Source organism: Anas acuta, chromosome 8 (assembly GCF_963932015.1).
Source record: "Anas acuta chromosome 8, bAnaAcu1.1, whole genome shotgun sequence".
Classification (NCBI taxonomy): Eukaryota; Metazoa; Chordata; class Aves; order Anseriformes; family Anatidae; genus Anas; species Anas acuta.
Window position 1 is genome coordinate 6,581,973 of NC_088986.1, and position 26,291 is coordinate 6,608,263.

The window sequence follows — 26,291 nt, forward strand, 5'->3', positions numbered from 1 at the left end:
GCTGTTTTATTTTGTAGCAAGATCCATGTAGTATATAAAATAACAGAAAGAAATTAACAAAACCTATAAAATAAATTGAGGAGTTCAGATGACAAACCACTACAGCTCTGCTTTCATGGCTTTATGATGTCGTCACCAGGACTCGTGTATTGTTTACCTTGTACTTTTACAGTTTTCTAGCCTATGAACCTACATAAAAAGCTGATATGTTCCAATTAAGCCATAGTTAAGTGACAGATGTAGAAGGAAAAAACGGCTTTCTTAAGCCACAGCTGCCCTTGACACAGGTTACAATGATGTCTAACTACACTGTAATGCACATTACATTAAGAACCTTGAAAGAGCCTCTGAGAAAACAGGTTCACATTAAGCATTTTAAAGGAAGGTCATAAATACTGCACTGTACCAATGGTACCTCCCAATGTCCCTCTTTATGTCCGAGGAACATTTGTGGTTTTTTAGTAAGCTACTACATAGATGACACCAAACCTAGAGGTAGGTTATAGGCAAAGGTAAAATACAGGCAAAAAAAATCCCTTTAGAGCTAGTCATTGCACAAACTGCCCAGCAGGAGGCAAGGCAAAATGTCAACAACTCTTTCCTCCCACCTTAAACGTTGCTCATGTGGTGCATTTAATTTCTAGTGACAGTGGATCATCAGTTGCTAGTAAATGCAGTCATGCCAAGAGAACAGCTTGAAGTTATTCAAGCAAAAATCTGTTACCGTGCAAAACTGGTTCACTGGACTATTACCAACTAGACCTCCAAGTTTCATAAGTGACCTGATGGTAGAGAACTAAGGGATTTGTTTTCCTTTTGACGTGATATACTCTACACAATCAACAGGAGAACACAGAGCTAGGTGTGTGGAAGGAGTCAAAGTTGAGAGAGGAAAAAAAAAATCACTTTTCTGGGACTGAGTTTTCTTTTTAAAAAAGTTTCTGTACCAAACAAGCTGGTAAACTAGCTCATCTAAGGTATCATCTGGGATCAACATACGGTTGATAACAAATACTGTGTGCATTTCAACATGGATGAAAAACATTTGAAAGTACAATAGTTACAGCAAATTAAACCCCAATTTTAATGGTGTAGCGCCTTCAGGTCACAAAATGCGGACAGAACTTATCTTCACTGCCTTCTGTGCACTATTCTGTGATAATCAAAAGTAACAATGCCGAAGATTTGTTTTATTTCTACTTCCAAAAGAAAAGGGGGAAAGGTTAAATAAGTGTTCTCCAATTTGTTCTCCACTATATGTACACCCACACACATACACACACGCACATGCACACACCCCTCAAACTGCACTGACATTTCGTTTTGACCAAAAGAGTAGATCTTGGGAGTAAGTGCAAAATGCAAAATCAACTGACAGAAAATGCTGAACAAACAGCATCATAAAAATACAAAATATTTATATTACTGAACTATTAACAGATGATGTTCTCTGTTTCTTTAAAACTTTGGAACCACATAGCTGATTTCTTAAATCTAGTCCATGCCAGCTTCCAGAACTATTAATGATTTAGTTAGCTTCATTCTTTGATGCTTCATCAAAATTTTCTACGAGATCTGAAAGAGATGAAGATATTTAATACAGTAATGCCCAGTAACGATGCCTTCAGACATTTAATGAAAAATGCACGTATTATATGAAATGTTAATTAGTTCCCAACTATACTCATGCACACTTTAAGGGGGGATTTCAAACCGCTTTAGAAAATGGAGTTTGAATATATACAAAGAACTAGACATGCAGGAACACCAAGAAAGAGTGCAAGTTCTAACACTGAGTAAGATCTGATTTTCAGAGATGCTCTACTATATGCAGCTGAGTCTTGAGCGACAGCCACTCTTAACAACTGTCTGAAGCTATGCACCTATTAACTGCTGTACTCCACCAAACAGAACGTTTTGAAGAGACCTGTACATTTTTATGTAAGGTCAGAAAAATTAAGTGCCACAGCAAAAGAAATGAAACATTTGGGTCACCAACTCATTGTTTTGGCTAACACACCATACTGATGATGTATGAACAAAAGAATGTGGTGATTTATAGTTACCAATTGACAAATTAACAACTTAGAATTAAAGTTTCTCAAGACACCAATAGACACTGACAGAAGCTAAATTTCTTCTACTGCAGAAATAAGAGTACCAAACCCTTATTTAAAAATATACCAATTACATCATTTTACAGATACTCCATTTTCCAGCCCTAAAACCATATTTGGGTATTTAGACCACCTGTTCAACCTCCCTGGAAGTATTTCAAGTTGTTTCTACTTAAGAATTAAGCAATTTGTGCAAGGCAAACTACTTTCAAAAACTGGAATCTAAAGTCATCAGTATTGAAATGTTGCCCAGCATATGAAGCCTCCCTTAGCAAATGAGTAGAATAATCACATCAAGAGCTAAATACTCCAGTGCATGAATTGAGTATTTGTACATCAAATAGACGTGTAAGTTTATGTGCCTACCTGGGACATCATCATCTTCTTCATCAATATCTTCAGATTTTGGTGCTTTACTGTCCAACACTGTAAAAAGAAAACTGGTGCTGAGTTTTCATTGTACAGAGTTACTACAACCACACAACAAGAATACATAACATACAAGCAAAAATAGAAGGCATTCCCTCATTTCAAGAAACAATGACTGGGTATCAACAATCATTAGCATGAATAAAAGGTCTATTTGTGAACGTTCTGATATCAAAGTATTAACATTGCCATTTCCAAATGCCTAGGTATATTAATGCAGAGCTAACAAAATATCAAATGATACAGAAAAAACCCAGTGTGACTAAATCTTCTAACTGAAGCCATGTGTTCTCATGCAACGATAACATGGTATCAATCCAAGGCCAACATATCACGATTTCCTAGAGGCCACAATTGTAGGAAAAAGTATTTCCACATCAAGGGTCCTATATGAAGCCTATTCTTCTGTAAGTCATGATGAAACCAGGATCATGTTACACATAACCTGGAAAAATCCAAGAACGTAAAATAAAAATAATTCCTTCACATTGGTCCACTTATTTTAAGACTAGCTTTCTGTGCTACCTAAGGAAACACAAAGAATTTATTGGTACTGAGGTTGTAATAAAGAAGTATTATTACAATGACCCATCTTTCTACCTATTAATACTAGTAAAATAAGGAAGAAGAAAATCTACTTTCAATTAAACTCTAAATATGAGATATAGATGAGATTGAAATTACTAATTTAGAAGAAATAGATTAATTTGTTGAAAATATTAAACTAAAAAATGTATTTTCTAACTCCCAAGAGGGACAAGTGCAACATATTCAATTACAGACCTTTTAATGGCCATTTCAGTTACCATTCAAGACAAAAAAAAAGTCTAAAAACTGTTTTTCATATTTATAATGTCCAACTTCACTGGGACTTGTTATTAAGAATTAATTTTGGCAACACACATGAAACATGAACTCTGACATAGACTTAAAATAAAAAGCATACCTATTCCACAGTCAAAGAAAGCTTTTACAAACTCTTACCAAAATCAGACTGATAACTTGCATACTTTAAAATACCGTTTTATTCCGATTTCATAAAATGTTATTTCAAAATAAACTCCCATTTATTCTTAAGATACAAACTTGCTTAGAGAGAATAGCTGAGACCACTACAAAAAAATGATTAGAAAATGAATCACACCGGAAGATTTGATTTTGAATTGTGAGCGTTGTTTTTCTTCCAAATGGAATTCCAAAATAGAAGATAAAGAACAAGTTCTCTTCCTCCACAGTGAAAACATTTTGTGGAAGAAAGAAAACAGACCTGGTACCCTGACAAAGAGAACCTGTTGAGATTTTCTATATGAAAACTGAAGTTACTTCTGTTTTGCGAAGTATTTTGTCACATGCAGTTGTATGCCTGGAATTAAAACATGCCTGACCTACCAGATTTTAATGTTAATTTTAAATGAGGGCCAGCATATACAGTCTTGAAACAAGAAAAATTTGATTATCCCCTCATCACATACTGTATGTCCACAACAGCGGCCAATAAATAAAACCAAGTAGGTTTTTCACTGCTTTTATGTCATGTATTGTTACTAAATGTGGGTTAAAGTTTCAACACTGCATGCATTCTCTCAATCATCAATGAAAAATTCCAAGAAGACCTACCTTGTCTTGGGAATTGTTCAGCTAACTTCCTGAGACTTGTTAAGCTGTCAGCACCAAGCTGGCTTAAGATGCCTGGAAGCATTTCTGTGATCGGTTTAGCCTCTGCATGACCAGTAATTGCAAAAGTGTTGGCAGAGAGGGATGCCTGAACCTTGGGGTTGTTGAAGTGAATAACTGTTCCATCATCTTTTATCATGTTCACCTGTTTAAATAGATAAACTACATTTACTAAAGTGTTGCAGCATCTTGCTGAAGAAGTGCAATAAATTAATTCAAAACTAGATTGAAGTCTTAAAATATAAATACAAAACTAGTACTCCTAGAGAATATAACCACACATAAAGTACCCAGAATTAACATCACCTGAATTGGAAGTAAAATGAGTTAGTTGTCTAGAAAGGGCTCACACATACTACATGAAAAGTCTGAATTTAACAGCTATGATTGCCTTATACTCTTATCTTTATAGTAAGCAATACATGTGCAAAGGCTTGTGTGTTATCATACAGTCCACATTTTTGTGGAAGGCAAAAAATATATACAGGCTATTAGCCTTTAAGGCATAAACCAGTTATTATCAAGAATGTCTAGGGAGAGAAATCTCCAAGTCTGCACTCTTAAAAACTAAAGCTCTAACAAAAAAGCTTTGCCGTATCAGCTGTGAATGGCAGCGTCTTGAACTATCTATGTCACCTATCAGGAATAGGTTATTCTTTCTGGAGCAGAATTGGCAAAGGCACATGATTCACAATCTGGCCTCTTTGCTGAAACTGCCCAATACAAAGACTTCTCCCTCACATCTCTTGCAGTGTTCTAGATTCATAAATTAGCTGCACTGGAACAGGCTTCAGTGCCCTCCTAGAAGAGTCATCACAGAATTACTGAAACCAAGCACAACATACAATGATTCTGTTCCCTTTAGCTGGTGCTCTGAATTAACAAGAATTAAGTTTCACAACCAGTTTTAATTCTTACAGCAGCCTGTTTTGGCTCTTACAGTTGAAGTTTATTCTGTGTTTTTTTTTTTTTTTTTTTTTTTTTTTTTATTCTGCATTTTTACAGTTTTGAAAAAGGGAAACTTAGAAGTTTTTTTCTTCCTGGGCATGGCTGAGCTAGGGTTACGCAGAAACCAATTTTATCTGAAGAAAAAAAAATTGAAGAGTTTTACTCATCCAAAGGAACAGCTGTACTGAAACTTATGTATTTTATAACACTGCTTTTAGCAGAAGTTACAGGGAGAAAATAATGGAGGATTAAAGAGCACATCTAGAACACAGATTTAACTGTATTGAACTTTAAAGATTAATAGCCATTTTGAACAGAAAAAAAATAAAAAAACAAAAAATAGGTGTCACCTTCCTGCAAGACTGAGGAGAAAATGATGAAAGCTGTATGTAAGCAGTCATCTTACTTAAAATCCTCTTCCAACCAAAACAAATCAAAAAAAATCTGCCTTCTCAACACTACTAACTTCCCCAAACTGTACTTACATAGGTCAGTTTAGGTCTTCCTGAACAGTAAGGCAACATACTGTAATTATGTACCTAGCTATCCTCCTTCACATCAACACATTCTAAGTCTTAATAACCATGTCTGAATAAAGATCTTACATCCTGTGTAAAAAGAACAAACAAGGACTGGGTTTTTCTCTGCATTTGTATAGCATAACATATAAACATCATAATTCAGTCAGCCAAATTAAAGTGTTTCTGCAGCAGAGGTATGAAAGCTTACAGGCAAACCAGGCTTCCATACTGGATTGGTATTTGCCTTTGGAGGAGAGATACCCATAAAGTGACCTCTGGAGGCACCCTGCAACCCTTCCTTAAATTAATTGATCACAGATTAAATATTATGCTTCAACCACGTACTACAGTAACATGGAGCTCACAGTGAAGTAACACCTCCTCCCCCGCATATGAGCATCACACTCTCTACAGCACTATGGAAATAGTTTCTATTCCAGCTAATACTTTATATGGAAAAACTTATACACACAAAAAAAATACTCAGGGAATACCTGAAGCCTCTGTATTGCTGCTTTATATAACAGAAGCTGGTTCTGTAGAGTTTTGCTAGTGTTGTAAGAAATATCAGCCTTCTATAACTTCAACAACCAAATCTAGTTTATTTTTCATGCCATGAAAAAACTTCCTTTTGATAATGCAGACTTGCAAGTTGTTACTCCAAGCATTTTGATTCTCTACCTTAAGTTTTGCATCACATAACTCTTTCTTTACGCATCCCTGTGCAGTAAGATGTACTTAACACTTCTATTAAAATTAAGCAATTGATTACATGATGTTATGAATTAAGGGAAGTTTTGTTTTGCAATTAATGCAAGAGACATACAGTAAAAGCAGCTTACTGGCTTCTGTGATCACAGTCTGGCCAGAAACTCTTCCCTTTTCTCTATAGATATGTATGCATCAATGTAAATGAGACCAAAAAAATAAAGTAATTTCACCCTATGTGTAATCACACCTGAGTTTGAGGGGAAAACTTGTTAAGAAAGAAAATTAAAAACACAAAACCAACACCAAAACAACACAATGAATTTAATTTCACACAAGAAACATTTATTTTTCTCACTATACCTCTTCAATGCCAGCAATGTTATTTACTGCCAGTTTTTTGAGGGAGCTCTGAAGTTTTTTGTCATCAGCTGTTGCCGTTCTGTGCACCACCTTCTTCTTTCTGCGAGCTGTTCCCTGGAAAAGAATCAAGAGAACACTCAGCAACACAAACTCTTACAACACTTGAAATTTAAGTCATCTCACAATCCAAGCAGAATGTCTTTAAGCTATGAAAAAGCTGTAGTGAAAAATGTTTCTTGTCTTTCTTCCCTTCACCTACAGTTTCTGTCAGTCTCAATTTTGAGATTTTTCTTAAGCGTAGAAGACAAAAAGACGCTGAAAAATAACAGTATTTTCTCTTTCCACAAGATGGATTATAAAAATACTATTTACTATTAAGCAACATAGAAGAATGCTTCCTGAGAATTTTAGTTTGTCCAGAACAACACAAATACAGTGATTTTAAAACACTTTTGTAACTGTGCAACTTAGTTTTTTAAACTGTTCCACAGATAGCAATGTTGAAATTCCTACTTTAATAACTTCTATACGATCCCTCCAACCCCAATATCTCTGGTTAGGAAACATATGCCCACACTGAACAACCTATATTGTTTTTTTGTCACATTAACTACCTTCTGGCTCAGAAAGAGCTCAATTATAAGTCCTGGAGCTGATACAAAGGAAGAAACGGAAGAAACTTTCCAGCAGAGAGAAGACAAAACTAGAAAAACCAACAGGTAAGCTTAGCTTGAGCTTTCACAGGTCACAACAAGTCACAAGGTTTAAGAAGAGCATACACCCTGGAAACTACTCATCCAGCAGGTGTGAGCTAAAAGAAAACTACCTTTCATGTAAGCAGTACTATGATCCAGATCATGTTAGAGGCCTTAAAAATATAGTTTTGTTGAAGTATGTATTTTCCCCCCTCCTAAATTATGTTTTGAAAAGGAAATTTTAAAGAGAATTCCCTTTTAACATATAAGTTACATAAAATAGCGTATCTCTGATGCTTTTCTTACCTTTCCTCCTATTCGGACTTGAGCTTGAAGCTTGGCCAGTTTTTCTTGATTCATAGTGTTGCGTCTGAAAAATGAAACAGAAATACAAGTTAGCTGCTAAAACATTAAGGAAAAACCCTCAACGAAGCAGGGCAAACAAACAAAAAACCTTTAAAGCCGCCCCATCTCGACAGCACAAAGCAGTGCAGCAGCAGCTTGCTTAGCTGAAGCGTGTACCACAACGAAGCAAGCCAACACATTTCGTGTTGCATCAGTTTGAGGTATTAGCTGCAAATTTCCAAGTGCATCAGTTTAGTATTTGGCTGAAGCACTCTGACGAAGATCAGCACGTAGAGCACAACTGCTTCCAGGAACATAGCACCTTCATGATTAACAGAGCCCAGGGAGCGAGACTCATCGCTGAGCTGCCTCACGAGCTATTTCCACATAACGAACCCCCGCTACTGGCAGCTGACGACCCCACCAAGCCCTCGCAGTGCCAGAGCGATCCCTGGCAGCTCCCCTCCCAGCTCAATACCTGGGAACTTTGTCAACTGGGTCCCCCACGGGCCAAGCGTGACCTTTAAAGGCTGAAGACCTCAAATACCCGCAGCGGGGGCAAAACCCCCTCAGGGCGAGGCTCCCCCCTCGCGGGCCTGCCCCGAGGAGCCCTCAGCGACCCCCCCGGGGCGGCTGCAGCGCGCTAGGGGCGGGCAGAACCCGCAGCACCGCGTCCCGGCCTCGCTTCCCCCCTTCCTCTCCCCGAGGCCGGGCAGAAGGGAAGGGAAGGGGCCGGGAAGAGGCCCGGGGGCCGCCCGCACGATGCCGGGGGGCGCGGGGCGGTTCTCACCTGAGCCCGGCGGCCCCTCGGCGGCCCGACACGCGGTGCGCACAAGATGGCGGCCGAGGAAGGAAAGAGGGGCGCACAGAGAAAGGAAGCTTCGCGCCACGTGACGGCGCGAGCCCCCCCCGCCCCCGCGCGGTGATTGGCGGCGGCTCCGCGTTGTATTTGCATAGAGAAAGAGGGGGGAACGCCCCCCGAGAGCGGGGCATGCTGGGAGTTGTAGTCTGCTGGGGGAAGGGGCGGGGCGGGACGGGACGGCCGCTGGCACAGTGCTGCGGTGTGACCCTGCCGTGCCCTTTGCTTTTAAGGGGGGGAAGAAACAACCGCTTGCGAGGCGGGAGCGTGTGTGGAGTTCTCAAAATAAATGAGCATTGCGTGCTGCAGCCCGCCCGGCCAGGGAACGGCGCCCCAGCCCGCTACACCCTGCCCGGCTCGCAGCGGCTGTCCCCGTCCCCTCCCTCTTATTGAAGCCCCCTTCCAACCAAAATAACCGTTTATGGCCACTTTTACCCTCCCAACCGCCCGGTTGAGAGCTGCGGAACCACCAGGTTTATTTGTCAGGAGGAAAGAAAGTCGATTCCCCCCCCTCCCCGGACCCTGCCCCGTGTCCCGGCTGCCTGCCCTTAAGGCTGGGCCGGCCCGAGGAGCAGCCCCCACCCCGCCACCTCCCCCTGCGCTTTCCAGCCGAGAGGGGCCGGCAGCACCGCCCACATCCGTATCTCATCACTTCCTGGCCTTCAAAGAAAAAAAAAAAAAAAAGGAAAAGAAAAAAAAAAAAAGAAACGAAAAAGATCACCGGAGCCGGTCCGACCGCGTCTCGGAGGTTCAGGGTCCGCCCCGGGGGTGCCGCCACCATGAAGGCTCAGCCTGCGGCTGTCTCCGTCTTCTGCCTGTGCCTGCTGCTGGCGGCCTCCGCAGCCGCCTCCGAAGGGCTCGGAAAGGGTCAGGCAAACGTTTCCTTCGTGCTTTCCTCTCACCCGCCGGCATTGCCGGGGAGCCGGGCGCGGGGGTCTCGGCGGCGAGGCTGGAAGGGGACCGGGGTGGGGGGCGGACCGGGCTGGGTACCCCGACCCGCCGGCACTGCCTGCACAGCTCCCTGCGGCTGAGGGAGGTGCTGCCCTTCGGTACCAGGCGGCTTTTAAGCGGTCTTTGCTGTTGCAGCTTTTTTTTTCGGCTTCCACCCAAGCCACAGGGGGCTGCCCCGCTCTCAGGCAGCGCAGCCCCTCGGCGCCTGAGGTGCGCGGCGGCCGCGCCGCTGGCTCTTGGCAGGCGATGAATGGCTTGATGAACTTGCCCGGCTTCCCTGCTGCCTGGCCTGCCCTCCCTGTGTAATTAATTGCCGTGGTTAATGGCTGGCTCAGGCACGGCTCGCCAGGGCCCCGAGCTTCACCCTGGGCGGGCTGCCCCACGGGTGAATCTCCCAGGGCTGTGGTAACGCGCCTGGACCGCGGGCAGCGGGGCCTTGTGGTGCGAGGCCCCGTTATTTCCGTATCGGGATTGGCAAACTTTCATTCTGCGGTTAATCGACTTTCATTCAAAATAAACAGGCTGTAACGTTTCGCGGAGTGCTTTTAAAAACGGGCTGAAGCTCATCACAGACTGATTTTTAGTTTTAAAAAAGGCGCTTTCTTGCTTAGAACAATAGAAGATTTCCTGTGTTTGAACACGTTGGCCTTTGCAGTACCTGATGTGTCAATATTCTGAGTAAACACGACTTCTGCTAGCGCAACAGCTTTTACCTGTGCCACCTTCAGCAAGTACGAACATAGCCTTGTGTCTGCGGCTGACTGCCACGGATACGTGTGCGCGGACATGGAGGAGGCATCTCCGCCTTCCTATTAGCACAACTAAATATTTGATGTGTTGCATCATACATGGTCGTGGCAGTTCGTATCGGGAGATAAGCTAAGGTGATACAGATACCATGCCAGCAGTTCAGACTTCCTGGACGCTGAAGTAAGGAGGCTCTGTTGGCCCTGCACTCAGCTTTCTTCAGCTGCCTTGCTGCAGGTGTCTACTGGAGACAATGTCCGCTTGTAGTTGTGTCAGCAATGGGCAGGCTGTGGCTCCTGGTCCCTGTGTAGCTCCCAAAATCTGCCCCCTCAGTGAGGTTACAGCCTTTCCCAGGCATTGGGGGTTGCTGAGCATACCTCAGCGATGGGAAGGGGCATGCCAAGGCTGATGTTTGCTCTTTCAGCACAGCCCCATGTTACTGGAGCAATGAGACCTCTGGGGAAGTCTTCAAAAGGGGTTCATTTCTGAACAGTTCCCAGATCTCCTTCATGTCAGCTCTCCACATGGCTTTGAGCCTCATGATGGTAGTGGTGTGTTGGCTACAGGGTGAAAAAAATGGCAGTCCCTGCTTTACTGTTGTTGACATGGGCTTGTTTGGTTTATCTCAACAGACAAGACACAACAAGTCTTGTTATCTGCTTGTTGGGTAGAATATGTCCTGTGTTGTTCAATCACTGTAACATTCAGCAATCTGCATAACGGGGTTCTTTCTTACTCTTTGGTGACAATTATCATCAGTAGTAGTATTTAATGTAATAGCTTTAGAGCAATTAATAATCATTTATTGGCCTATGTATTTTTTAAGGCCTAGTTATTTTGTGCTAGTTCACATTCAGTGGGATTTAGGAAGCCAGATGGTGACATGTTTAATTTGTCAGTAATCAGTTAATAAATGTTCACAGATCGAGGAAGAATGGAGAATAATCAGAAAGCACTTCAATTTTAATCTCTGCTCAGGGAATTTTGATGTCCTTTGCATATGTGTAAATATTCATGACTCTGTGGTTTGTTTTTGTTAATTAATTTCAGTGGGATTCCTTGTAAGGCCATGTAGGTTGTAAGTATTCACAGAAGTCTTCCCAGGACTGGGATTATAATTTCTTGTAAAAAAGATTATATAATGAGTTGAAAATGTTCAAAGGGTTGGACTGTTTTCCTCTGATGATATGTTAAACTATGCAGCATTTATAAACCTTTCTCTCTGGCAGGTTTTGGAGATCATATTCATTGGAGAACACTAGAAGATGGGAAGAAAGAGGCAGCGGCCAGGTATGTTACCTAGTTTTAAATACAGAAAAGTGGCTTTAAGAGTTTGTCAAGATTCTGTATCAATCCTAAATTTAGCCACAGAAAATACTAATTATTAACCAATATAAAGGTGGTTTAGGAGACTATTCAGATGTGGAATTAAATTATTGAAGTTCTATCATGTCTTTGAAAAGAAAATATTTTTTGTGCTTTTGTCACAGTAAAGATATGGACCCCAAACCCACAAACACATGCGTTAGTGGTACTCAGTCCCCCTGAGCTCAGGAGTGCTGATAATTTCCATCAAAGTGGATGTGCCTATGTAGATTTGAGACTTTGACATGAGACAACTTGTTTTCTTACTGTCTGCAAGAAGAAGTTTTAACCTATAGTGAACTGATAAGCTGTTTAAGTAGAACCTTCTCTAGGTTAAATTCTATAACAACACTGTCTCTATGAAAACATTTAAAATATGACATTTTGGCATATTTTTCTCACAATTTCTTATTAAAAGGCGAGGAGGAAATTTGTATGCTTACAAATTCTACTTACATTTTAAAACTTATAACCTAGATCTTACAACGTTGACATTAGTGGAAATTCCTTATGCTTTCCAGGTTTGTAGTTTAATTGAATTTTGCTGTCAAACTGATCCACCTGTTGATTTCCATTCACTGTGCAAGGTCTAGTGATATTAACCCAGATGGTACAGTTCAGAAGTCTAGCAAACGTTTATAAGTTTATAACTGGATATTTTAGCATTCATTTGATACACATGTACAAAAAAAAAAACAAAAAAAAAAAGACAATTTCAGTATTTGCAGGAACAATTGTAGTATTACCTTGCAATGAAGCAGAGGAAGTTTTTAAATAGCACAGATAAAGGAGGGAGTGCTTAGGCAAGATGAGCGTTTGTGCTCACAATCCCCCCTGGGCAGTGATGGATGTGATGCACACTTGATTTTCCTGGCCAGAAACACAGACCAGCTCACTTGATGGAGGTCAGCAGTCTGACCTTAGGGCTGGCGATGAAAATTACATGAAATTATCTGTTATGTAGCAAGATGTATTGGGGGCAATAGTACAGGAAGTTTCAAGACATTAAATCTGGCTCTGTAAATAGCACTCCCTGGATGTCTTGGAGGTCCAGGAAACAGTGTCTACATACGCTACAGGTTATTGTGGAGATGGAGACAGTTCATGCAGTTCTCCTGTGAAGGAAGGCTGAGAGAGCTGGAGCTGTTCAGCCTAAAGAAGAGAAGGCTCAGGGGTGATCTTACTGCAGCTTTTCAATACCTAATGGGGGCTTATAAAAAGATGGAGAGCGGCTCTTTGCTCAGTCAGATAATGACAGGATAAGGGAGAATGGTTTTAAACTAAAAGAGGGGAGATTTGGATTAGATGTTAGGAGGAAATTCTTCACTCAGAGGGCTGCCCAGAGAGGTTATGGATACCCCATCCTTGGAGATGTTCAGGGCCAGGTTGGACAAGGCCCTGAGCAACCTGACCTAGTGGGTGCTGTCCTTTCCTATGGCCAGGGCTTGAAACTGGGTGATCCTTAAGGTCCTTTCCACCTATAACCATACTATGATTCTGTGTATTTCTGAAAGCATCTCATTCTCAAAGCTAACTCCAGTGCGATCGCACTTTTAAACAAAACACTTTGCAAATCGGCGGCACCACACCAGGGGCTGTGTGGTGATTTCGGTGTCACTGTGCCAGGGGCTGTGTGGTGATTTCGGCTCTCACAGTGCTGGGGGCTGCGTGGTGATTTTGGTGTCACTATGCCGGGGGCTGTGTGGTGATTTCGGTGTCACCATGCCAGGGGCTGTGTGGTGGTTTCAGTGTCACCGTCCCAGGTGCCGTGAGGTGATTTCGGGTCTCACAGTGCCAGGGGCAGCCTGCTGGCTCCCCACGCCGCCCCGCTGTGAGGGGACCCTCACGGGTGCCCCCTGTGGCGGCGCCGCAGGGCCGCTGTCAGGCCGCGCCGCCATGGCGACGAGCCGGAGCCCGGCGGAAGCAGTCGCGGCCCCGTCCGGGTCAGGATGGCGGCGCGGCGGGCGCTGAGGGGAGGATGCCGCTGGTGGTGCTGTGCGGGCCGCCGGGCAGCGGCAAGAGCCGGCGGGCGGCGGAGCTGCGGGAGGCGCTGGACGGCCCGGAGCGGCGGGCGCACGTCGTGACCGAAGCGGAGGGCGGCCGGGCGGCGCTGCGGGCCGAGGTGGAGCGGCGGCTGAGCCGGCGGGACGTGGTGATCGTGGACGCGGGCAACGAGCTGCGGAGCGGCCGCTACGAGCTGTACTGCGCGGCGCGGCAGGCGGGCACGGCGCTCTGCCTCCTGCACTGCGCCGCCGGCCCCCCCGAGCCGCCCTTCGAGGCTCCGGATCCCCGCAACCGCTGGGACCGGCCTCTCTTCACCGTGCGGGGCGAGGAGCCGCTGCCCCTGGCCGAGATCCGAGCCGCCCTCTTCGACAGCACCCCGCCGCCGCCGCACCGGGCCACCCGCAGCCAGCCCCTGCAGTCGTGCGAGTTCCTGCACCGCCTCGACCGAGCCACGCAGGACGTGGTGGCCGCCGTGCTGGCCGCCCAGAGGAGCGGGGTGCTGCCCGGGGAGGAGGTGCGTGTCCCCGGGGTGGTGGAAGGGCTGGTGCTCACCCGGCCCGTCAGCATGGCTGAGCTGAGCCGGCTGCGCAGGCAGTTCATCAGCTACACCAAGATGCAGCCCAGCGATGAAAACCTGCCCCAGCTGGCCAGCATGTTCCTGCAGTACCTGAGCCGCAGCATCCAGTGAAGACGAGGCCCCGGGCCAAAGCGCTGCCAGCAGCAGGAGTGTGCCTCCCAGCCACTGACCTGAGGAGCTCTTGGCCTGCCTGTCGCATATCGTGACACATGGCAGCAGCAGGATGCTGTGTCCCTGCTGACATTTTACTGCTAAGAGGATCCCTCTGGAGACTCTCCTGCCACCCTCCCCACCACATTCTGCCCACATGTGTTTTTCCAAGAGACCTTGTTGCGTCCCCAAGCAAGTGAAGTCTCCTGTGGAGACATACACCCCAATAATCATGCAGTATATGAATGTCAGAGCCTGAAGATAGAGACCATAAGGAAAAGTTGTCCCCTGTGCATTGGCTGTGTGTATGTTGTGAATCAGAAGATTGCTTTTCCAAGGCTGTCTCCAGATATGTCAAACTGCAGAAGGGACTTCAGTTCCCAGACTGGAACAGGCTGTATTCTTAGGATACAATTTCAAAACCTATGAGACCGATTTGTGAACTCAGCACAACAGAAGGGTGCTGGCTTAGCCAACTTCAACCTCTCTATTTTAGGTTTAACAATAAAACGTGCCTTAAATGGAGTAGAATTAATTTACCCGTGGGACTGTTTTATTGAAATAACTTGCTATGGCTTTTCTGTGCAAGGTCATCATTAAATGCTTTTAAAAACACTAATTGTTTCAGAGTGAGTGCTCTTGTGCTCTTCTAAGAAGGATGAACTAAAAAGGCAATGACTGCTCTGGGTGAAACTCTCTCTTAAGTCTGTACTGGCTGTGACTGGGTAACTCATTTTTGTGCTTAGTTTCAACTAATTCAGTCTTTGCTATACTGCATTTATAGCTTAGATGTACTTTTCACGTTCTGGTGGGTGTCATCCCTCATTTAAATAAATGTTGTTGGGTTCTGTTTTTGATTGTATAGTGCTACCTGGGAGGAAATGGCAAAGTGGGGCAAGAAGGGACACTTCACTGATTTGCTTGGCATTGGCTATTTATCTGGCATACCGATTGCTAAATGGACTTAGGCATTTCAGAACTGAGAAATGACTACAAAAATGTTTTGATGTAAATAAAATTAATTTCTCTCTCAAAGAGAATAAAGCTGATGAAATACATACAGTCTCATTAAAACTTTTGTGAGTTCTGTCCAGCTAAGAGTTTGTATTCCAGGACTCTGAGCAGTTGCATTTAAAATCTGCATTGAAAATCTCTCTTTAAAAAAAAAAAGAAAAGTAAAAGTGTGGTGCAGTACCAAGGATCGTGTGTTTCTGGTAACTCTTCTGACATGAAGATCCTTGATGATAAGGACAGTGCATATTTTCCAGACTTCAATCAGCCTCATCTTGAGGAAGGAGCAAAATCATGTTGGACTGTATAAAAACTGAAAAAAGTATATTTTTGTCATCAGGGAGAAGGCACAGATGTAACATGAGCTTTACCAGCGAAATGTGTGTTCTTGCTCCTTACTGCAAAGTCCTGTGTAAAGAAGACGACAGCAACTGCTTAGTAATAAATGCCAGGCTTCTGTTTGAACTATTCCAAATGTTACTTCCTTCCTCTCCACGCATTACTGAAAGCTGTAACTTAAAGCTGGTAGGGAGTTCTTTTCATACCAATCTGCAGATGAAGGAAAATGTGTCCTTCAGATCTGCTAGTCATTATTTGCCATTGTTCACAGTGGTGTTTGCTTGGCGTTACCTTAAAGAAGTATCTATAGAGTATGTTCTCTGTGTACCTATCTACATTCCTTCTTTTACTTTGACTAATTTTAGGTTGTTCTTACTATTTTGAAAGCTGTATCACTATTAGTAGCTTCCCTTGGATACTCTTCCATAGCTAAAGGGAATTAATGGTAAGAGAACAAGGATGAGATTCCCAATTCCTTGTTCTTAGTCTTTTGTATCACCTGTAAGTGTGTCACTTTCCTTGTTAGAAAGGTAAACTTCATGTAAAATAGGCAAGGTATTTTAGTGAGAGCAGTGAAGTGGTGGATTAATTGAATCACCAGCATTTACAACAGGAAATAGGTGAAATTCTTTGTGTTTAAGGCCTCTTTGTCTAATCACATAATGCAGCCTGAATGCATTACAAAGGAGCTTAGAGAATTCAAATTTGTTAAGCTTGAATTCATCAGAAGGTGAAATGCTAAGGGGATTTTTTAGAACAAGGTTAAATGAGACATAGGCAATGGAATCAACCTCCAGGTAGTGTAGGTAGTGAAGGTTAAGTGAAGACATCAGGAAGAGAGACGGAGAATAATGTTCGCATGATGTACTTGTATTCACATGATGTACTGGACATGCTGAACTTAATACTCTGAGTTGTCCACAAAAAAGGCATTTCTGTATATTCATTCTACAGCGAACTTAGGCTCTTCACTTTGGTCCTTCCACCTTGTACTTTATTTAGGCTGCAGTTCCACACAGCTCCCTTCCTTCTTGGTCCTGGCACTTCTCACACTTGTTTCAGCATACCAGCACGTGGGAAACTAGCCTGGAAGCTGACAGGTTTGCCAGGTTACTGTGTTTGATTATTGCTCAGTGATCCCAGATCTTAATTATGGGAGGCTGCAGAAAGAAGTGTCTGAAACATGCAGACCATAACTGGGAAAGGGGTGGATGGATGACTCTCACCCCCTGCATTGGCTTAAGTGGCTGTGCAAATCCCTTCTGAGATCTCTCACGTATCTGGTGTGACTAACCCCTGCCTTTTTAAAAAAAAACACAAACACATGACCAGTTGTGCTTCTATGCATGTCTGAACTAATGACAGCAAACCTTTCAAAAAGAAAGTCTCCTACTCCACAAGTCATTGGTTGGCATTTCTAATAAATTATTTTGATGTGTGTTTAAGATTGGAAAACTTGCAAGGCTGCAAAACCTGCAAATGCAGATGAATCTCTCTGCATCTCCATATTTTCTATTACATAGAGCCTTTGTAGAAGGCCTGATTGTTAAAATGTACTAGAATTTAGAAATAATATGGTAATAGTTGAGAGGCTTGGCTGTAAGCTTTATTTGACAATTATTTTTCTTTTTTTTTTATTTGAAGTGGTTTGCCTCTTATGGTTATCATCCACAAGTCTTGGTGTGGAGCTTGCAAAGGTGAGTGTATTTAACACTAAAGCTTGATGGAATTTCTAATGAACTTTTGTACACAAATTGTGTAACATGAGAAACATGAATGTTGCATTCGAAATGCAGTTAGCTGTTCTTATATTTCATGTGGAGCAGTGCAATATCACACCACTTTACCTGTTAGCACTGCCAAAAGCCAGCCATGCCTGCACGCCAGCAAAGTAACATGAAATGCTGCACGTCTGTAGTGGCTGCAGTTTTTCCTGCACTTTGCTATAAAAATGGGAGAGAAGGAACGATCTCTGAGAATTAAGAGATTGCCCTTAAATTGCCCTTACTTTTGGCTGGTGGTTCTTAGAAGGTGAGGCTTTTTCAGCATCACAAAGGAACAAGCTAGTCCTAATGACTAGACCGAGGCTGAACTAGCTGAGTAAGAAATGATTTACAGCAAGCTTTTTGCTTCTGTTCCATTGGTTCCAAAATGACTGCGTATGTCCGTTGGCCAGGCTTCATCATGTGGCAGGTCATCAGGGATTGCTTTAGTTACTGCCTCTTCTGAGCCTGGCTTGAACAGCCTGACACATATATTCCATTTACCCACTGCTCATTGAAAATTACTAGCTCTCTAGAGGCAGGAATGGGGTAGAGTTTCTGTGTTGACCTGAAAACCTGAAATATTTTCCATATTTACACATCTCTCTCTGTCTCTCTCTCCCTCCCTCCTTAATTAGCTTTGAAGCCAAAGTTTGCTGAATCTAAGGAGATCTCCGAACTTGCCCATAATTTTGTTATGGTCAACCTCGAGGTAGGCTACGCTCTGATTTGTATCCACGTTACTGCTTAGTAATTAAGTATTTGGAATCCTCATTAACTGGTTGCATCTGTTTTTTGTCTATGTCCTAACTCTTGCACTCCTGAGTAGGTATGCAGGATGGTTGATGTAGCTAATTGTGTTTATTTTTTTCAGTATAGTTATATTAATTGTGTTTATAAACCTGACTACCCTTGTCTCTTTAACAATTTGTACCGCATATCAGTCTGTCGCCACTGTAAAGGAATTTGTATTCATTCTCTCCTGATGTATAAAACATTTCTAAACCAAAGCAAAGTGTAATGCAAATTGACAGGAAAAAAAAAAAAAAGATTATTTTGATAAATTATACTTGTTTAGGTGGAAATAACCTTATTTTCTTTGAAAGTGGAAGATACTGCAGTATCTATTGTCTGTTCAAGTTGTAAATTGCTCAGGGTAAATGGAATCTGAAGGCAATAGCTTGTTTCTTTAAAATGAGTACTGTGTTTTGTTAGATATCTTTCTAATATATTCTCTCTTTTCTGTCTTGCTTTGATAGGATGATGAAGAGCCAAAGGATGAAGCCTTTAGTCCTGATGGAGGTTACATTCCTAGAATCCTTTTCATGGGTAAGACATTCACAGCTTTTGTATCCACTCACAGGATCATGTTCTTACTGTTGCCACCCGAATTTCCTGTCTGATTTCTTCTTTCATAGACCCCAGTGGAAAAGTTCACCCAGAAATCATAAATGAGAAAGGAAACCCCAGCTACAAGTATTTCTATACCAATGCTGATCAAGGTATGTGAAAACTAATTTGAAGTGTATTTTTAGTAAGGTGGAGCTCTGGGTGTGTCCCAAGTGAAGGACAACACCTTCACTTTTTTGTGGAGAAAAATTATACATGACAGCATAACTAGGAGCTGTTACATCAGTGAGTGAGTGACTCTCTGTGCTTTGAGGAACCACGTTCAGAATCATGATTCACCTTAATACCTACCATAATGTCTCTAGGACCTAATCTGCCTCCATCTGTCGCATAGAAAATCATCCAATTCACAAATAGTTGAGAGAAGAGCAGAAGCCTGTTTTTTTGTTCGTTTTTGTTTGTTTGTTTTGTTTTGTTTTGTTTTCCCCTTGGGTAGTTTTGTGGATTTACATTCTGTGTACACATATAACTCTGTTGATTTGAAATACATTCATTAGCAGGACACCTTGTTTTTCTCTTTAGATTAATAGTTGATCTCTCTCTGTCTGGTCTTTCAGTTGTCCAAGGGATGAAGGAGGCCCAAGAGAAGCTCACAGGTGATGCTTTCAAACAAAAACACCTGGGAGATGAACTATAATGAATACACTGAATGACGCTTTCCCATCCCTTCAAAACTCTAAATGGCAATGATTAAACTGACCAAGAATGTAGATGCACTGGAGGGACGTGATTCTCCTGTCAACAATGTTAGGTTAAACCCTGTTTGGAGTTCACACACATGCATCACTTTCAGTGTTATCTCCTCCTCTGCCTGGCTGTGTGTACTGTAATGATTTTTTGCAACTAGATAATGTGCAAACACATCAATTCATGTGTTTGAGCAACCACTAATATTGGTGTTAAAAGGGAGGTGTGTAGGGCAAAACATTCATTTGAAGACAAACAGTGTGATTGGAATAACTAGAAGTAGCCGACATTTTGACGCTTAATCAGGGTTGGATCCCTCTTTTCTCGCTGGTATTATTGTGTGATCCCATTGTTTTATTGGGGATTCATATGAGTGGGACATGTACCTGGGCCAGGTGTTTTCTAGAAATCCCAAACCATAAATTTTGCCACTAAGCCAAGTAGAGTAAATTTCATCAATGTCCAACTAGCATGTAAAATTATTAGCTCTGCAAACATATTTTTATGTAAAACTCTGTGTGATTCATCCTTATTTGCCTTTGGGCAGAAACTGAACTTACTCACCTTTTGATTGTCTGACTGAGTGAAGGTGGGTTATGTTGAAGCATTACGGGAAATCCCCTTTTATTCTTTGAATGTTTTTGGCTAATGCCTTGCCATCACATTGTACTGTATTTTTGTACCAGGGTGAAAAATTAAACCTTTTTAAACATAAGCATGCAGTGTTTTTTGATGAAGGGCATAGTTTTCCATTCTTAAAGACTGGGGAATATATTTGTGTTTATGTTGCAGTGGTTATTAGTGCTGAATGTCACAGCTGAAGAAGGTTTCTCTTTTATATAATTAAAATATAACAGTTGCTTTTCATGTAATGTAATTCAGCCATTATTACGCTAACAAATACTGCTGAGGTCAAGGTTATACTTAGTGTTTATCTACTGGAACTGAAAAGAAAAATAGAGGGAAAAAATCCCTTCTCTCTACCTGCTGGTAAGGGTGCATCATTGGTTCATGTTCAACTTTTTCTCCCCCACATCCCCTCCTGCAAAGCTGCTTTCCAGCCTGTTGGCCCCTGGCCTGCACTGATTCATGGGTTGTTTCTCCCAGGGGAAGAACTTTGCATTTCCACCTGTTGAGCTTCCTGATAGTCCTCTTTGCCTATTTTTTTCCAGCCTGTTGAGGTCTTTCTGAATGGCAGTACAAGTGTCTGGTTATCAACTGCTCTCCCCAGTTTCGTATCATCTGCCAGCTTCCCAAGCATGTGATTGACCTGTTATAGCACGTTGCTAATGGAGATGTTGAAATGTCCACCCTTTGGTTACTCCACTAGCAACCACACCCTTTGAGCCCAGCAGTTCTATCAGTTTCAGTCACCTCACTGTCCGTTTACATAGCCAGTGCTTCAGTTTGTCTGTGAGAATGCTATGGGAGACAGTCAAAAGCCTTTCTAAAGTCTTAAAAAAAAAGGAAAGTCTTAGTCTTAGACTTAGTAAAGCCAGTAAAAACAACACCCACTGCTCTCCCCTCATCCACTGAAATAGTCATCTAAAGGAAAAAGTCCTGTCCAAGAGGCACTTGCCATAACTTCCAATAACAAACGCAGAGAGATAATTTTCTACAGATAATTTTTTAAAAGCTACCTGAGGATGTTAGTTGGGGAAAACTGTTGAATACAATAAAACCAACATGCCTACTGAGTCCATTTTTACTGTTAGTAGTGGTATGAATTTTACTTTCCAGACCATTCTGCCTTAAAGGGATTTTAGACAGTAATACTCAATTGAGCACTAAAAGACAAGGACTCAGTGGAGATAATGGGATTATTGCACATTGCAATTACCCTGTTCAGCTACTAAAAGTTATTGTACAAGTTTTATACTCTGCTTCTCTTGCAAATTGTCTAATAAATTGTCAGATTGAACTCAGCAACTGTTCTCAAGTTGTATCAGCCTTCAAAGTAAATAATTCTGTGTAAGTCCTGAAAAATGATTTGTGTTCTGCAAAATTGTATTTTTTTCCCAGATGTATCAGTTGACCTAATAAAAAACAGGTCCTGTCTGATGCTCCTTACTTCCTTTATATCCTTTGATGAACACAACTGTAAAAACTCGATGCTATGTGTTTTTCTGCTTGCCACCAGGGGGAGGACTCTGCTTGCTCATCTGGGATATGATTCAACAAATAATAATTACGAAAACCAATCTTGGATGCAGAATAGCAGGGTACAACTTTGTGATTTTCCAGGCATGCTTTCTCGGCAGCTCTGCAGTTGTCTTAACTCTGCAGTGAAGTTATAGCCTGTGACATGCACATCATTTGTCCCAAAGCCTTGCTTTACAAATGCTCTGATGTCAGAAGCAAACATTGCCTCTAAGTAATTTTTAGAAAGTTCTCTATCTACAGAGATCTCCCTTTGGTGACAGATGTGGGAAGTGTGCTTCATCATTTAAGACCATTCTTATTCAAAATTAATCTCCATCACTACTTCTCTAATGCATCCCCATTTTCTCTTGCTACCTGCTAGTTTTATACGTGGAAATTTTAGCTACTAATTCCTAATGCAGATTCTTTACACCCTTCTGTTTTTTGATCTAGATCAGCTGGAAAATAGTGGTTGGCATTTTCTGCCATGCAGAGGGATACATCTTGAACCTTTCTTCCAAGAGCTACTGGATGTATATTGTGTAACTTGATGCATGCAAGCAACTCCATGGGGTTTTCAGGAGCTTCTTCCAGGTCACTGTTGTTGTAGTTGAGTCTAAAGTTAATTATACACTGCAGCAGCTCAACAGTGCACAGTAACCAAGGCCTCAGATTAGTTTGCCCCCATCAGCTTCATTTTGCTTTCCTATCTATTTGCATATGACTTGCAGTAAACCTCCATCCTTACGTAACTTTGTAGATACGCCGCAGAAATCCCCTTGGATTCTCAGCTTCTCCATTTATGGGGATAACAAAACCCAAAGACACTTCAAAATTCTTAGTATAGACACAGGGAAGTGCCAGGCCAAATCAATCTCGTGTAAACAAACATGCTGTCAGCTCCCTTCTTCCCAGAAACAACCCACAGAGGAAAAATGCAAAGTTAATTAAAGAGTGACTAGATTGCAGCTAGCCATCTGGCTGCTTAGGAACAGAGGTTGCTCTGTGCACCTGGGGCTGAGCAGGCTTTAAGGAAGTGTCAGCTAGAGGCTCGGGAAACCTTTCCTTCACCACGTTTCACAGCAGGGAACAAAAGTGCAACGGGGAGGAACACCAGCACTGCCAGAACAACCTGTCCATCATTCTGGCATGCTGAGAGTTTAGGAGGTTCCTAGTCAAACGCACTTTCATCCCCATGTCTGTTTGTCTGCCATTGTATCTAACTTGTATCAAACTGCTAATGAGCTTCATTCGTTGTCCTCACATACAGCTTATGCAACAAACAGCTCTGCAGTTAGATACTAGTAAGCCTGTGTGGATGCAAGTCATATATCCTTGGAGGTGATGGAACTTTTCACTGCCAATTCATGTGTATTTCAAGGAAAGGGTAAGGTTAACATAGAAGGTTGCATCCCTCTTCCAGAGAGCTGTGTAAGTTGTCTTAGGGGCTAGCTAGCAGGTGAGTTTGCTGTCTGAAGGGAACCAAGAAACAACTACGAAGGTCTGTTAATTGGTGAAAGTCACTTTGCCTCAAAACTATCTGGCATATTATTAACACATTCCCCCTTTCTTTCTCCAAGAAACAGGTGCCAATTTGTTAAGCAGTTTAGTCAAATAAACTCAGTTTGCTTTTCCTTTCAAAGTTTGTCTAGCGTAAGGAGTGGCTGCACGCAGTTTCCAGGCCTGCCATTGTCTGGGGAACACCACTCCTAGAAGAGGTGGTGATTCACTCCTGTGCTGCCAGCCCGCTGCCACCACGTCAGCGTGCCGAGGAGGAGGCATCTCAGCTGCCAGCCAGTTCCTGTGGCCTGTCACCTGTCACAGGCAGAGGGGACAGAGTGCGAGGCTTCTGCAATCTCCTTCAGGTTTTGGCAAATACAGCATCATTTTGTAATGGCTAAATTGGTGCTAGATTGCTTTGATTAGAGATGAAAGAAAGAGAGAGAGAGAGAGAGAGAGAGAGAGAGAGAGAGACCAAGCTTCTCCATTCATAACTACCCTGGAAGCAGAAACTGGCTGACCTGTGCTTTAAGCGTTCCAGGTTGTGACTCAGAGCAGCAGGAAACGTGACACGCCACTGGTGCTGGCACTCGTCCCGGGACAGGCACAGAGCAGCCCATCAAGCAAGGTGCAGGGAGCAGGCAGGGTACGTCCTGGGCACAGGATCACCAAGGGGTGGCTGCTGTAAAAACAATTGAGCATTTCTGAGCTGCTCCCGTGTTCTCCTTCTTCCAACCAACACAGGTGACTCTTCCTCCATTTCCCACGTCTCTGCGATGATGGGATGAAAGGGAGACAACTTGCTAGAGTTTCCCCCTTCTCGGAAGGGCATGATGCCATTGCTGCCACCCCAGGGAAGGGGATGAAGGCCTGTGGAGCTGGGCTTCAGGGCAGCACAGGCTGGACTGTGCCTGGCTAAGGCTGTAGGTAACCAGTTGCTGGTTAGGGATTGTTTACTGGTATGTACTCATTTTTGAGCTATTTAGCACAAGCACAGTATGGGGGAGGTAGAAGTGCTGCAGAAATATTAATTGGTGAGAACTGCAGATGTTCTCCCTGCTTTCTGAGCATGTTTCAGGACACAACATAACATGCTGTGCATAAGAGAAACTCTGTTGGCAGCACAGGCAAATTTGGATGTCACTTTATTGTGCAGTTTCTGGTATGATCCATTTGCAAATGACATTTTTAGGAATTTTGGTGCACTAGTTCTGATGAAGAGGATGAAATTCACACACCTCTTGGAGAGACAGCATGGGGCATACATGCTGCTTATTCCTCACTGAAGTGAGGAAGTGCCTGGATGTGTGCTACCTATTCAAATGAATATGATTCAGTTTTCTTCTTGCAACTGGCATGTTTTCATCCAGCTTCCCCAGACAACAGCTGGTAATGAGCTGAAGCCATTGCTCTGTGTGCAAACTGTGCTTCAATGAGATAATGTTTTTCCTATGTGACCAGAGCTTATCATGAGTTTGGAGAATGAGCCTTTTCAACCCAGGGTCATTAGCATTATTACTGCTTACAGCATCACACATAGCAGGCCATCATCCTTGATTTAGGTGCTTTGGTGCTGCTCTTGCTGTAGTCATAAATAAAATACTGTTTTGAGAAACGAAGGAACTGAAGAGATTAAAATTGTTTCTCTAGGTCAATTGCATTTTGTGTGGATGCAGTAACTTGAATTAGAAACACTGGCAGAGTAGTAGAGTATGCATATCATGCTTGATAAATATGTTTGCTCAACTGCTGTGAGAGAGTCAGGGAGATCCACATGTCAGAAAACAAGATAAAGTGTAACATCTGCTCTACCCTTCCAACTCCGTGTGCTTGTGGGAGTTCTCTCCCATTCCCTGTCTTCATTTGGCCACCAGTAAATCTAAAATAATACATAACTCCCTTACTGGAAGCCATGTAAGCAAGTGATGACCACATAATCAAATCCTAGAAGGAAAGTGCACTAGAAGAGCAAACAATTTTCTCTCCATAAGTTATAGAAACAGGGCAAAACTGAACGATAGACCCCAAAACAGCCTTGTAAAACAATCACTACAAATTCCTCTGTCCTCTAATTACCAGGGTGCATCCCTCCTTTCAGTGAACCCTGACTGAGAAAGGGCATATTTAATCCTCCAGTGCAGCTGGACATAAACACTGGCATTTCAGAGAGAGCGTGAAGTCTGGAAGTGCCTTTGGAAGTAGGCTGCACAGTGCCCCTGCGCTTGCTGTGGCTGCTGTTCCTGGTTGTTAAATTAGGTGATTACTAAGCAGATGCCCAGGTAAGCCTAAATCTTTATGTGTCCCACCCCTCAAAGGTGGAGATATCTGCCCATGACCTCTTACCTTCCATGGTGGTACCTTACAGGGCTGTTGGCTTGCAATGCTTTCTAGATTGAGCATCAGTCAGCAGATGGAGGGAAAAAACATTAGCGCCATCGCTGCAGACATCATGCTGGGTAGTGTGGAACTTGGCTTTTGGAAAAGGTGGAAAACATTTCCCAGAGCAATGAGAGGATTGCAGAGAGCTAAAAAGACTTCTGCAGGTGTCAAGCCTGACAGGATGTCTTTGAAATAACTATTCTAATGAGTCTTGGGTTTTGTTATAGTATTGATTATGTCAAGTTGCGTACACAAAGCTGATGTCTCACTTAAGGCTTGAATCAGGGCTGATTAGATTCTTCATGACTGTGTCCTGGCTTATATAACAATATTTCTTGTTGTGGTGTTGATGGCAAATTAAACATTGCCATTCTAGGGGAGGGTAGGAAATCATTTAGATGCTGGGTAGAATTGTGCCCCGAGCCACCTGCCAAATAGCTCTGACTTGAGTAAAATCAAGAAGCCACGTGGCATCTCTGATCTGCAGTGGGAAGAGGTTTTCCTGAGGCTTCCCTGCAGCACTCCTGTGTTACTCTTAAAATGCAAGCCTTGGATGTTTTCTAGTTATGTAGCACTGCAGTGCTCTCTGGCTTTCTACCTTCTCACC

At 42.8% G+C, this 26,291-nt stretch overlaps 3 protein-coding genes across 4 annotated transcripts; 2 read left to right on the forward strand and 1 right to left on the reverse strand.

The window, feature by feature from the left end:
- Window positions 1-1,401: 1,401 nt before the first annotated feature.
- On the reverse strand, window positions 1,402-8,739 carry BTF3L4 (basic transcription factor 3 like 4). Of its 2 annotated transcripts, none has more exons than XM_068691329.1 (6): window positions 8,591-8,739; window positions 7,762-7,825; window positions 6,761-6,874; window positions 4,164-4,365; window positions 2,484-2,543; window positions 1,402-1,575 (listed from the first exon to the last, which is right to left on the reverse strand). In XM_068691329.1, exons 2-6 carry the CDS (start codon window positions 7,813-7,815, stop codon window positions 1,529-1,531), a joined length of 477 nt encoding a protein of 158 aa, XP_068547430.1. In that variant the 5' UTR covers window positions 7,816-7,825; window positions 8,591-8,739; the 3' UTR covers window positions 1,402-1,528. The 2 variants fall into 2 exon arrangements, with proteins under 2 accessions (XP_068547430.1, XP_068547431.1); XM_068691330.1 differs by lacking the exon at window positions 8,591-8,739 and adding an exon at window positions 8,279-8,474.
- A 525-nt stretch (window positions 8,740-9,264) lies between these two features.
- Window positions 9,265-21,733, forward strand: TXNDC12 (thioredoxin domain containing 12). The gene is made up of 7 exons (XM_068691334.1): window positions 9,265-9,526; window positions 11,587-11,647; window positions 17,448-17,500; window positions 18,205-18,278; window positions 18,826-18,895; window positions 18,985-19,068; window positions 19,534-21,733. The coding sequence occupies exons 1-7, from the start codon at window positions 9,439-9,441 to the stop codon at window positions 19,611-19,613; spliced, it is 510 nt and encodes a 169-aa protein (XP_068547435.1). The 5' UTR covers window positions 9,265-9,438; the 3' UTR covers window positions 19,614-21,733.
- KTI12 (KTI12 chromatin associated homolog) lies at window positions 12,479-15,068 on the forward strand. The gene has a single exon (XM_068691328.1). The coding sequence runs from the start codon at window positions 13,701-13,703 to the stop codon at window positions 14,412-14,414; it is 714 nt and encodes a 237-aa protein (XP_068547429.1). The 5' UTR covers window positions 12,479-13,700; the 3' UTR covers window positions 14,415-15,068.
- Window positions 21,734-26,291: the final 4,558 nt, after the last annotated feature.